General features: G+C 39.5%; 1 protein-coding gene across 2 annotated transcripts in view; it reads left to right on the plus strand.

The window, feature by feature from the left end:
- Nucleotides 1-828: 828 nt before the first annotated feature.
- The window catches only part of ADGRL4 (adhesion G protein-coupled receptor L4), a 73,503-nt gene continuing 61,374 nt past the window's right edge, over nucleotides 829-12,957 (plus strand). Inside the window, exons 1-3 of one of the 2 annotated variants that reach the window (XM_069023052.1) lie at nucleotides 829-911; nucleotides 1,209-1,466; nucleotides 2,891-3,040. In XM_069023052.1, coding sequence (XP_068879153.1) covers nucleotides 1,346-1,466; nucleotides 2,891-3,040 — 271 coding nt within the window. In that variant the 5' untranslated portion in view covers nucleotides 829-911; nucleotides 1,209-1,345. Of the gene's footprint in view, nucleotides 912-939; nucleotides 1,467-2,890; nucleotides 3,041-12,957 lie in introns of those variants that run through there. The other variant, XM_069023051.1, reaches the window with a different exon arrangement.

A 12,957-nucleotide genomic window follows, 5' to 3' on the forward strand; every position in this document is an offset into this window, starting at 1 on the left:
TCCTGGAGCTTCCTCTCTCTTTGCCAAGGTGCTCCGGAGGTACTTTGTGCCAACCAGACACCTACGTGCTATTTCTACATGCCTCACACCTCTCTGGCTTGAGTAGATTAACCCACTGAACTTCAGCCAGCAGTGATCATGAGGCTGGAAAATGGTGGTGAGCAAATAGATCCTAAAAAGTTTACAAAAAAATGTTGCCACATCTAGAGATAATTCCCAAGAGCAGACTGACGCTTTCCCATCACCAAAATCCCAGCCTCAAAACATTTTAGTCAGACATGATATGTTTTGTCATAGTGACATTCCACAGCCTCATGTGTTTTATTTACCTTAGAGAGATTCTCCACTCTCCCAGCAGCATGGCTGTTAGTGCATGTCCCTCAGCTTGCATCTGTAAGGACAGGCACACATCATTGTTTGTTTTACAGTGCTTCAACATGAGAGTCATCACCTCCAGGAAGCTGGGAAATGGCTGTAGGCACATTGTCCATGGCAAGATTAGAGGAAATATTGCCATATCAAGCATGATATTATAAGTACATGCTGAAGTGTCATTAGGATGTCATAATGAGAATAAAACTGCTCTCACATTAAGCACAAAGACATGCCAAATGCTATATTGAATATGTCCTATTACGCAACCCATGAACTCATGGAAATTTGGTCTCCTTCAGTTCCCGAGTTTCCTGCCTCTTTCCTCCCTGTCTATGTCTTTGTTTTCCTCACAAAGCCGAGTTCAGAGATTTCCTGTACCTCCCTCACATCCCATTACCCTTAAAGCAACATTGCTTGACTGTAGTAAAGATCCATCTCAAAACTGAAGAAAGCAGTAAGAGCAACAGAAGTTAGCCAAGACTGATTCCAAACAAAGAGTCTCAGGGCTAACATATACTCATGTCAGCAGGAAGAAGGTGGAAGGAAACATGTAGACCGTTACCTCTGAGCTCATAAACGCTGAGCAAGTTACTATTCTCCTCCACCTCTTCCTCACCCTCCCTCATCTGCTCCACCTGCTCCCTTCTGCTGCTGCTCCTGTACTGCCAGCAGGCTGCAGTCACCCCTTCCAGCTGCACCCTCCCCCTGCCCCAGCCACTTCCCAAACATCTCCATGCTCCTCTAACCTCCTCACCCCTGAATCCTCTGATATCCTCTGCAAGACGCAGCCTCTTGCTTCCCTTTTACTTTCTCATTGTTTTCCCATTTGCCAGAAGACCAGGTCCTCAGCCTCTCCTGACCCTTCCTGTCCTGCCTGTGAGCCTCAGGAACTTTTGGAAGCGTGAAGCTTGGGACGAAGGGCAGTGTCAGGGCTGCCCCTGCACCAGGACACCACTTTCCTGATAGGCATATGTGCGTATTTTGCACACGGTCAGATATTTTAAAGCGGGAAGGTTTTTCTGTGACACAGGGGCTCTGCACCAGGCACAGCACAGCAACAGCATCACCAATGAAACTGCTTCCATTCCTAGGTAGGTGAAATCTCTGTCTCTGGGGAGCATGTGGCTGGTGAGAATGGAGTGGGATCTGGCAGGGAGAAATTATTATATCGGGGATGGTTGAAAGCTGCTGGATACACAGGACTGGAAGTCCCTGTAGCTTTGATCAGTTCTGCTACAGTTGGATTTGGTAATTGCATGGTTAGTACCATCCCACAACCAAACCCCAAAACACCTGTCTTTATCTCACTGTGGCTTTTGTACTGAAAAAGACAGAAACATTGTGGGTTTCTGTGCATTTGGTTTTGGGGTTTTTTTCCTTATCTCTCTCCATCTGCTTGGGAAATTTTCGGATTTCACATGCTGAAAACAGTAAAATGACAACAGAATCCCACAAGTTTCTGTTTTAATCCCTGTGGAAGAAGATCTCTCTTCTCAGAAACATAGAGAAAATGTGAAATTTGTTGACCACTAAATTGACTTGGATTATATATAATTATTTTTAAATTGTCTGTAATTTTCAATCTTTTGAATTTTTCATGAAGTCTTAATTTGTCCAAGAAAACAGCATCTCAGTGAGATTTCATGAGGCAATGAAACTGTAACATTAGGCTAGCAAATATCCAGAAGAACATTTAGGTAGGGAAAAGCAGAACTACAGGAGACAATAGCATCCAGTAGGATCTCTGTGTTCTGCAACTTTCACTACGTTCTGCTAAAAATTTATAAACTACAAAGTAAAAAACTTACTTTCCCTTCTGAGTTAAATGCCTCATATCTTATCTGTTGGGTGTGTGTGATAGTACGGTGATCTGTAAGCTTTCTCAAAATAAGAGATTCCTTTTTTTCTTTGTATTGAAAACCATATACATTCATACAATGGGAAAGTAGTTATGGTCTTTTAAGAGATTAAATTTAAATAATTTGCCACACCATAAATAACTTTTAAACTGAGCTTTCATAATGCTGTAAATATGTGATATTTCATCTTAATCTACCAGACCATGCCTGTGTGTTAGCTACAGAACTATGGAAGTGTTTATAAAAATAAAAAGTCTGCTATGGGAAACCCTCTTTGGTATTTTTCCCTCGGAGGTGTAGGACAGTTTGGATTATGCTCAATACATAATTCAGAGTGCAAATAAATGCTTGTGCTTTACTGGAAACTACTAGAGAGCTTTGAAAGCCATCCAACTGTTTCCCCTAGATCACTGAGTAACTTCTAAGCTGTTTACCAATTTTATACTGGTTAAGAACACACTAGAGTTCTTTATCTACGGTGTCTGGTGTTTTACCACAGAAGCCCCTGTAGCTGGTGGCTCTTCCCTATCATGCAGTACAGCTGAGTCTGTGATGTTAAGTTATTGGAATACACCCATTTTGTGGAAACCTTTGGCTCAGAGCTCAGAATAAAGTTTTTAGACAATGAAAATAAGTCTGATTTTCCTTCGCTGCAGTTCTGATTTCCAGTCTGCTGGACTATGGCTGCACTTCTCCAAGCTGCAACATGACGTGCCACAAAGACGCCAGGTGTGAAGTTCAGGGTGGGACAACAGGCTGCTATTGTTCCCAAGGATACACAGGAAATGGCATAACAGTGTGTAAAGGTAAACAGATTGTACCTATATGTTTTTTTGTTATATGCTCGCTTGGAAAACTTACTCAAGAGCCCACTAGTTCAAGGATTAAACTTTATGTCACAACAGTGTCGTACACTAACATGCTTTCAAAGACAAAAACGTTACCATTTTCTGAGAAGTTGTCCAAATTACTCTCAGCCTACTGTTTTGATACAGCATGCCATGCATCTCAGTTGTGCGTGACCTGCTTTCCAGCTTTCCTTTTCCATGAGAGTTGATAATGCATCTTTGCTGATTTACCTTCAGCAATTTCCCCTGTAACTCAGGATTTCTGAAGCTTACAGCTGTTGTGGTGGCTACTGTACAGCCCTCAGCTCCCTGCCCCACACACACAGCACTTGGCCACTCTTCCCAGCAGCTGATCACCATCAAATAACAGCTCCTGGGCTGCTCTAGAAACCCAAGGAGGTGTGTATGCCACAGAGACATGCCAGTGTTGATTTTTCTACTACAGCTTCTTGCAAGAGAAATATGCCAGAAATCCTATTAAGGGATCTGCTTTTGGATGACTCTATCTCTCATCCAAAGAAAAGGATGTTTTTCCTGCCTTCATTTTTGAGTTTTCTTCTACTATGAATATCTCTAATACTTATTTTCACTGTTAGGTATGGTTATGTCCAGCTGCAGACAGGCTGAAATTCATATGAATCTTGTCAGTTTTCAGTACCCTGAGAAGTAGTTATGAGTAGCAACCATCTACCAGGTCAGTTTTTGTGTTTCAAGTGTTTTGGGAAATTTAGCAGTTACTGCTTAGCAGGAACATTTTGGTTTGGTATGAGTGCAGGAAAGCAGCCCACAGGTATTTGGGATTTTTATAGCACATTTGCCATGCTTTGCTTGGAAGTATGTTTAGGAAAATTTAGAAATTCAAAGGCACTTTTCTAAGAAACATGTCTATCCTTTTATGAGGTGGTAATGTTTAAACAGAAATATAGATGGCTAAAATAATAAAAAATAAGAAATCAAAAAATCATAGAATAATTTAGTTTGGAAGAGACTTCTGGAGGTCATCTCATCCAGCTCCCCTCTCAGAGCAGATTAAACTTAGAGCAGGTGTCTTAGAGCTTTGGCCGGCTGAGTTTTGAGTACCTCCAAGGATGAAACCTGCACGTCTCTGGGCCATTGTTTCAGTGTCTCACCACCATAATTGTGAAAACATTTTTTCTGATGTCTGGTTGAGGTTTTTCTGTTTGCAGCTTGTAAATGTTCCTTCCCATGTGCACTTACCACATTTCTAATAATAGTTTAGCTTCATCTCCTCCATAAGCCCTCGTGACCTCCCATTAGATAGTGTAGGCAGCATTATTATTTGCCCTTTGCCTTCCCTTCTAAAGTCTGAACAAACACTGTTCTGTCAGTTTCTTATTTGCATCAAGTTTGATGTAGTTTCTAAACATATTTCTTGAATTTAGTGTTATCTTTGCCCTGATAGGTTAATCATTATTTGTCTATCAAGCTGTTCAAAAGAAATTAAGAAATGGCCTTCACAACACTGGTTTTGCTCTTGCACTAGTTCAATTTTAGTACCATGAAAAAGTCAGCTGATTTGAACGATAAGTGCACATCATGTTTGCAGAGTCAAGGGCCTACATTTGTGAATAATGCAGAGAAAGGAGAAAACCAAGTCAATTTTAGCAATACTACCTGGAATAAATCAAACTAGCATTTACTTACCTAGCATCATCTGGTACCCACTACATTGTCTGTACTGGTCTAGAAAGTCTTTGATCATGAACCATCAATTAAATTTGCAGTAAATATACCTGTTTTTCTCACTGCCATGACTGATGTTGTTGAATCCCTCCATTATATATGTACCCATTATAATGTTATTAAATCCAAATTTGTGAGCACAGATTTATCTTACCTTCCATGCTCTTTTTTTCTCATACAGTACTTTTTCCTTACTTTCTCTTTTACCTGTATTTTCTTATGGAAATCTACATTCAAATTTCATAAAAACATTTATTGAGCACTTAAAGAAAATTCAGTGCAGTGAAATATGCATTCACAAATCTTGTTAATCCATTAATTTTTTATTAATAATTATACCCAGTGTTTGAAAACTCAGTCTTTAAAATAAAATTTCCAATGTCAGTCCAGGCAAACAAGATACTAGATGTATTTGTGGCGCTTTGCAGTTAAGTGGCAATGGTTTGAAGCAAGCCTCATGTCAGGAGACCAACATTTTCTCTGGTAAAATACCTCAACAGCCACAAAAGTCACTTACCCTCCAGCAAAGCAGCAAAGTTTATATCAGAACTGTGTGGCTGCTGGCCCTGAAAGAGAGACAATGTTTCTCTAGGGCAGCATGTAACACGGTGCATTATTAATATTGTGCAGTAGTCCTCTAATAGCATAAAAAAGTAACCAGAATTTTAATTGGGTAGGTTCTATAAAGGATTAGAAATATAGGCTACACCCTATCATAAATAGTTTAAAGCTGTGAAAACGTAAAGCAAAGCCTCAGTTGTTTAATGATGTATGAGATCTTGCTGTTCTGTGTGGCGAAAGCAGCAGGTGTATCTGCTGTTCTAGAGATAGCTACCCATTTTTATTCAGTTAATAATCTTGGGCTTTTACAATGATAGTGCAGTCACCTTCAAAGGAGATCATCAATTATGTGCTAATACAGGCATTTTCTAAAGAGCCTATATAGTGCATTGTGTTTACATATTTGCCCTTTTAGTTATTTAGCTGGGTTGTCAGAGTCATAATTGCTGCCAAAAACATTAGTAATTTTGCACAACTTAGATCCAGCTTCTTCATTGTGCTTATCCTGGTAGACAATTAAAGCAGAATAGTCATTGTTTTGGGACTTTATTCAGAAACAAGCAATTCAAATTCTTTCTCCTTATAAACGCGTTGAACAGCAAGTGTTAGTTTTCAGGTTAGTCCTCTTAAACTTTCATAGTTGAGAAACTCTTCATTTTTATTTATAGCTATATTCTTACAGTTTTTGAAAGGTTTACATTTGTTTCTCTATTTTCACTTGCTTGTAACACCTCTTAAATACTTGTAAAAGTTATTTCTTTGCTAGCCCTGTGTTTTCAATGTGACACACTTAGACATTTTCCCTTGAGTTTTCTGTGCTGCAAAAGGCAATAATGCCCTCTTACATTTATTTCCTAGCACCATTATTGATGAATCATGAATCACTGATGTCAACATACCTTAGGAATGGGGTTTGTTAGTTTTGACTTTGCTCCCTTTGCCAGCTGGCTAAGTGACTGCAGAGAGCTCAAGATTATTGGATTTGCTGTGTGTAGATAAAGACACATAGATATGAATTTAATTTCCTGGTGTCAAAGTCATGGCTTTTAAAATAATTATCCTCTTACAATCTTTCCCACAAGATTTCAACCACTTTAAATTAGGTCATGTTTTGGACTTTCTGAAGGCATACTTTGGCCACTCTAACAAAAAGCTAATCCTCTTCATAATCTCATTGTCTTCAGCAAGAATATGTGCAGGAATGCACATAGTCAGGAGAATAACTGATTGTGGCATCTGGCCTCTTTTATATATTGGAATTATAGCCTACATAGCAATAAATTCCCTCTGTACAGGATCTTCCAGAAAGCCATAAATGAGTCACCTTGTCAAGCTTTACACCTCTGAGGTACAAAATACTATCCCAGTCTTTCTACATTTTCTTTTGTATTTATATTCCTTGCTTTATGTAGTATTAGATGAGAGAGAATGACCTCTGTTAGCACATCTATTTGCTTTTTAGGACTGTTCTTGGGCAGATGTGTATTCTGTACGTAATGCATGAGGCTTTAGCTTGACAATACCACACACCTAATTGAAGTAACATGGGCTAAAGCTCTTGGCATAAAAAATAAAGATATACCCAGAAACAACTGTTTTATAGACAAGTTAACTTCCTCTCATGCAAAAATGCCACAGATTTTTTACAGATAAATAGAATATATTTGCCATAGTTGTAAATGCATTTCTTTATATAAAAAGAGTTGAACATATAAATTAGGTGTTGTTCATAATTCCAGCTTTCTTCCAAAAGAAAATTAAGGAAACAAACAAAATTTCAGATCCTTTAGAAAAGATAGGGGTAGAAGTAAAACTTCATAGAAGCCAATATTTTATTTTTAAAACAAAGGGGAAAATGAGTTGGCATCAGTGATGCTTTCCTAAGCAGCTCTGCTGTTTCAATGCTGGCTGCTTCTTGATTGCTGACTGCCAATTTGCTGCTTTGCTGGCACACTGCAGGAAATTAAAGTAAACAGTGTGATCACAGTGTTTACTTTAACTTTGTAAAATACGGAAGGAAAATGAAGCAGTGCTGTTTGTTCCAGGAGGGTAGGCAGGCAAGCAGGAAAAGCCTGAACACAATATCCCTCCCAGATATCCCTACACAATATTCCCTTGTAAATGTCACTTGCAAATTACACTGCAAGATTAATCAGTCTTACTTGTAAAATAGTTACAGCTCTTCCAGAAATATTGAGCAGGGTCTTAGGCTGTCAGAGAAACTTTCTGTTGGAGTAAGGCAGTAGCTCTGTTTCTAAAGTGCAGTGTGGGAGGATTTATCATTGTACAGAGGTAAAAAATACCTCGGTGCAAAGTGGTATTTTGTATCAAAATACAAAATCCCTGTTAGAACACAGGGCAATTTGTATAAATCCAGCTGAATCAAATTGAAAGCATGCTCAATATCTGAACACAAACATATTTTCTTGTTTTATGGAGGATCAGACAACCAACTCTCTGGCTTTTGCCAGCTATAAAAAGGAGTTTTCCTGTGAGACCTCAGTTCATTTTTCTAACGTGATATTGCTGAGTCCCACCATTGACTTTTATTGCAGTCACTGAATTTGTTTGGATTCACTGGTGTCACTGTTACCATCCTGCAGCACCCAATTTGTGTATTGTTTTGAGGGATTTTTGCTTTCAAATTAAAATGACCCTGTAAAGCCACTGTGTATAATCATTTTATTCTACCCAGAAGTGCTCTTCAATAGAAAATTATCTAATTCAAGTGCTGGTTCACCAAAGGAGAATTTTTTTTTTTTTTTTTTTTTTTTTTTTTTTTTTTTTTTTTTTTGTTACCAGCAGGCATACATCACTGGATGTCACTTCTGTGTTTACCAAATAATCTGAAATCACTGATATGGAAGATCCAATCCACACACTTCCTAAATTTATTTCACCGCTATCAGTTACCACAAGCTATAAAAAGGCAAATTGCAGCTGCTCTAACATAGCACAGCAGGAGAAAGATATGCCTTAGCCAAATGCTAATAACAGGGCTCAACTCAGCATGTGACAGCTTGGAAAACTTGGAATGTGCTATACAGGGGGCCAAAGATGACCACTAATTCCCAGCCCTTCTGACATACTCCTTACCATTTTTCCTTTCCCCTTCTCCTCCTGCATCTCCTAATCTCTTCTTCTTTGCCTCTATATTCTGCTGGGGCTTTTACGTGGTTTCAGGGTGGAGCATGGTAAAAACAGTGTGGGCTGTGTGAAAGAGCAGGAGTCACCTTTGAATTCAGAATTCCTACTGCAGGTTTAGGTGTCTGGCATTTTGGTTATCCCAAGATTTGTTAGGAGGCACCTCCCTGTTTGTTGCATATTTAGATATTATATTTAACTAAGCCTGTGGGTTCAGGGTTCCTCTTCAGGGGACAGAATGTTTTCTTCCCTTATGTCTTCTTTGGTGATAATGTAGCTGGATGTTTTTTCACTTTTCTTGAAGTGCAGAGATTGACTGCTGAGCTGTGAGATGTTACCCAGCTGAGTTATCTCAATTTCACATTCCAGATTAAAACTGTAGGCAAATCATGGAATTGAAATTCTGGACAAATTAACTGGGAGGATTTGATTTGCTGGTGCATGACAGTCCACTTGCCTAGGAAAGTGCTGGTGTTAATGTTAACTCAGTAGGTTCCTGGCCATTTGGGGACCTACAGCTTTATGTATGGTTTTTGCCTTTTCATGTGCAAGATGTCACACTTTTCTTGGAGTTTGGGAAGGGCTTGATGTCTGTGATGTCTGTAGGCTGCAGGGGACTAAGCAGCTGCTGTATGGTTGCCTTCCAGCCACAAAGGATGGAGTTATGTTTATGTTCCTGAAAATAGCCATACCCTTGGCTACTAGCATTAGTCAAAACAGCTTCTGTAGCCTTGAATTTACTTTTAATAGCTACTATTTAAATTATATTTTACTTGAATTTTTTGAGAGTAGTTCAGGCCTTTGAAAGGGGAGCATGTGTTACAACAGTGCCTGGTGATGCGTGAGAACATGAGTCAGAAAGAAAGCAGTGCAGGATGTCTGCAGTCATACAACCCTGTTGAATAAGGCATGGTGGAGGCTGTCTCACTCCAGTTGTCTTACTTCTGTACATGGCTGAGTCCAAGACATTTTGACTCAAAACATTTTTTGCATCCAAAGTGTCAAATCCGGTTTTCTCTCTCACATGAAAAAATCCCCAGTTTCCCACCCAAATGAGAGAGGATCTTCAGAGGGTTAGCTCTTCTCCCTACTGCCAGAAAATACAGTTCACCTGGGCTGAAGACACAGCCCACAATAACCATTTGTAAGATTGACACTGACTTTAAGAAGCCTTAGACAAAGTCCATTTCAGGGACTTTTTAGATAGACTCATTACACTCACAGATTGGAGCCAAACAAAAAAAGACCCCTCTATTTTTTTCATGTCTTCTGTTTACATTTTCTTGAAATGGTACTTTGAGCATGACTAAAATGCAGTAATGCATTTTTGAAAGGACCAGAAAGAAACAAAACTTCTTTTTGTTATATCTTTAATGGTATCCAGACTCTCTTTTCAATTAGTCCTGTTAGTATCTAAAAAGAGTTTTTTAAGTGTGTGTAGATGATGTAGTAGAAAAAAGTTATTTGTCTCTCTCAAAAATTTACCCAAACTTTTAGACTGATCGTCTGCACTTGGATGGTTTCTTACTTGTTTAATTCAAAATATGTTTTAACCCTTGCCAAATAATGCTGATTTCCTTTCTTGAGAAAATACTCCTTTCATCCTGCTTTATGTACTAGGAATCAATATGTTACAAGTTTAGAGGATGTGGGAAAATTCATTTAAGGAGCTTTAAACTTATTATGTCAGAGTTTGCTTACTCTGTGTTTACCAGAGATATGATTCCCTTCCTGTGTCTCTAACATCTGAAGTATTCCCAGGAGGTCCAACAGTAACAATATGTTCTTCTCACTTGCTGGTTTGAAGTAAAAGGATGAAAAGTATTTCCTGAACATGTATACTCATACATGTATATTAAATACACAAGGCCATGTACACAGGGAGCTGTGTATAGGTAGGCATGTGAATAAAAAGCAGACTTTTCTATGAAAAAAATGTAAGGCAATCTCAAAATTGTCAGTTTTACTCATTCTGTGGTTGTATAGACAAAATTAGCTTTTCCTAAGGAAAGACCAGGACTTACTGTAAAGAAATTGCTTCCATGCATTCCATTTCCTTGAGACTTCTCAATCCAGACTTGCCCATGGTAGCGGCTGCTGCAGCCATCAGACTCTGAGCTGCCTTTGGGGCTATGAAGTCAGTGTCACCCACAGAGCAAGGGATGTATCATCAGGAATTAAACTCATAAAAGATTATGTCATTTCTGCACAGCTATGCTGATTAACATATAATATCCCACTAATCTTGTACACTCATTTAACTTTTTTCTCTCTGACTCTATATTGAAGTCATAGAGTTCAATTGCAGAAAAGTGTTCCACTTAGGATTTTGGGGTTTTTGCCTTTTTTTAAATTGTTGTTTTTTATTTTCTTCTGCCAGAACATACTAGTCAGGAATGGTGAAGTTGTATGTAACCACATTTGAAATGTGTAATTTATCCAGGATGATATGCTGGTGCACAATTTTTCTGTGTATGACTGTGAAAAATTGCCGACTGAGCTGTTGGCAGACAGAATATCAAACCCAGCTCAGCCCTGTGTGTATGAAAGAGTTTAAGAAGGTAATTGACACTTTGGGCCTCTATTTGCCAAAGAAAGAGATAATGACGTTCTCCAAGAAGATTAGAATCTAACCAAACATTGTGCTCTAAATATAGAGCACAAAGACAGGGGATGTGTGTGAAAATGCTGCTGGGCTGCAGGAGAAGGAGGGGGATGAAGGACTTCAATTTTGTACTGTATATTTTTTAGGTACACAGATTTAATTTAGAGATTGTGGCTTGAAAATGAAATTTACAGTATGTGTGTTTTTCGGCGATAAGAAATTGATTTTGTGACCTTGGTACACACTAATTGAAATATCTGGCACTGTGTTTTGCTGGGGTCAAAGAAAGCCATATATGCCTGGAACCACATTCTTCTTTCACCTTGAACTGTGCGGTTAATCACAGCCCCAATCACAGGCAGGAAGGAAGCTGCAGTTCCACTGGGGTACAAGGAAGCTGAATAATCTCTGCTCATTGTCTAAGGGATAGCTTGTTGTGTGATTACTTCTGGCTGGGTTTAGGAGATTCACAATTGCTTTAAAATGGAGAATTCTGGTGGAATTAACATTCAGGGAGCACCAGAGGCCAAGAGCCTCACCAGCTGCAGTACCACAGCCAGAGCAGACACACTGAGGCGCAGAGGGTTCTCCTTCCACCTGCCCATCATAAACCTGGCTGCTCCTTTAGGGCTGAGACAGCTCTGTCCTGTGCTCGTTGCCACTGTGCCAGGATGGGAAATAGGGAAAAGCTTCTCTGGCTGTGCTCTGCTGTGTGCTGTTCCAGCAGCAGGGACCGCTCTGCCCCCGGACTGCTCCTCCTGTGTATCCTCCTGCTCAAAAGGCAGGTTGCAGCATTAAGGAACAGCAGTGATGTCCCAAGGGACTCCACTGGTGGGGTTTTAATATGTCTGCTTCATTTAACTGGGTTTTTGTCTTAGCTTGGACATGTACAGCTGTGACACTCTGAGGTTGTCTATAAACTAGTCTGGCAGGGTGTCCCTTTATTTTGCTTACTACTTAATGTTACACATTTGGTAGGTTGGCACAGGACCTTGTTTTTCAAAAGGGAAAATGAAAGCTCCTGAAAAGCCTTGACAATAAATGGTTATTTGTTCAGAACAGCCAAGTCTAATCTTTGTTTATGTTACTAGGCTTTGTGTAATGTTGTTGCAATAAAGAAAAATAGTTCTTCAGGATATGCACCAGCTTTTATGTTTTATTTGTAATGAAAGCTATGCACATAGGCAGCAATCTACATAAGTTACAGTGACGGAGAACATAAGCTTGGGTGGTGACTTGCATGTTTATATATTTGCATTTTATTTGCAGCAAAGTGTCTGAATCTCAATTTTAAAAAATGTGAAATTAGTCTGAGGTATTGCAGGTTTCATTCGCAGAATTTTACCAGTGGAAGACTAAGAGAAAAGGTGAGTTCATCCTGCACTAGGAGACCACTGCTTCTCTCCTGCCCCATCTGTGCAGATGAGCTGTGGGTCCATTCCCACAACCATTGTCCTGTCTTCTCATGTTCAGTCCCCAGCTGGGAAAGGGTACAGTAATCTTCACTGCCCTCCAACATTATAGTGGGTTTTGTGTATCCCCAAAGCTCAAAAGGGCTGAGGGTAACACAGCTTTGTCTCACAGTTTGCATCAGGAGTGTCATGGGGGGCAGGGAGCTACGGCCGCAATAATCTATGCATCCCATGACAGTCTTCATCACTGATCCCTGTAACATCAGAGGCCCTAAAGACATGCCAGAGAAACTTCAAGATGTTGGCATGGACTGAAAGAGAAGTTCAGCTAAGTTCTGCAAGCCAAAATAGGAACTCTGAGTCCTGCATTTGTTCCTTTTGGTGATGGGAAAGGAGTAGGTGGAAAATTGTATTATGATGAAGGCTTTGCCTTACTTTTTCTCTTGAAT

Source organism: Aphelocoma coerulescens, chromosome 8 (assembly GCF_041296385.1).
Source record: "Aphelocoma coerulescens isolate FSJ_1873_10779 chromosome 8, UR_Acoe_1.0, whole genome shotgun sequence".
NCBI classification, from domain to species: domain Eukaryota; kingdom Metazoa; phylum Chordata; class Aves; order Passeriformes; family Corvidae; genus Aphelocoma; species Aphelocoma coerulescens.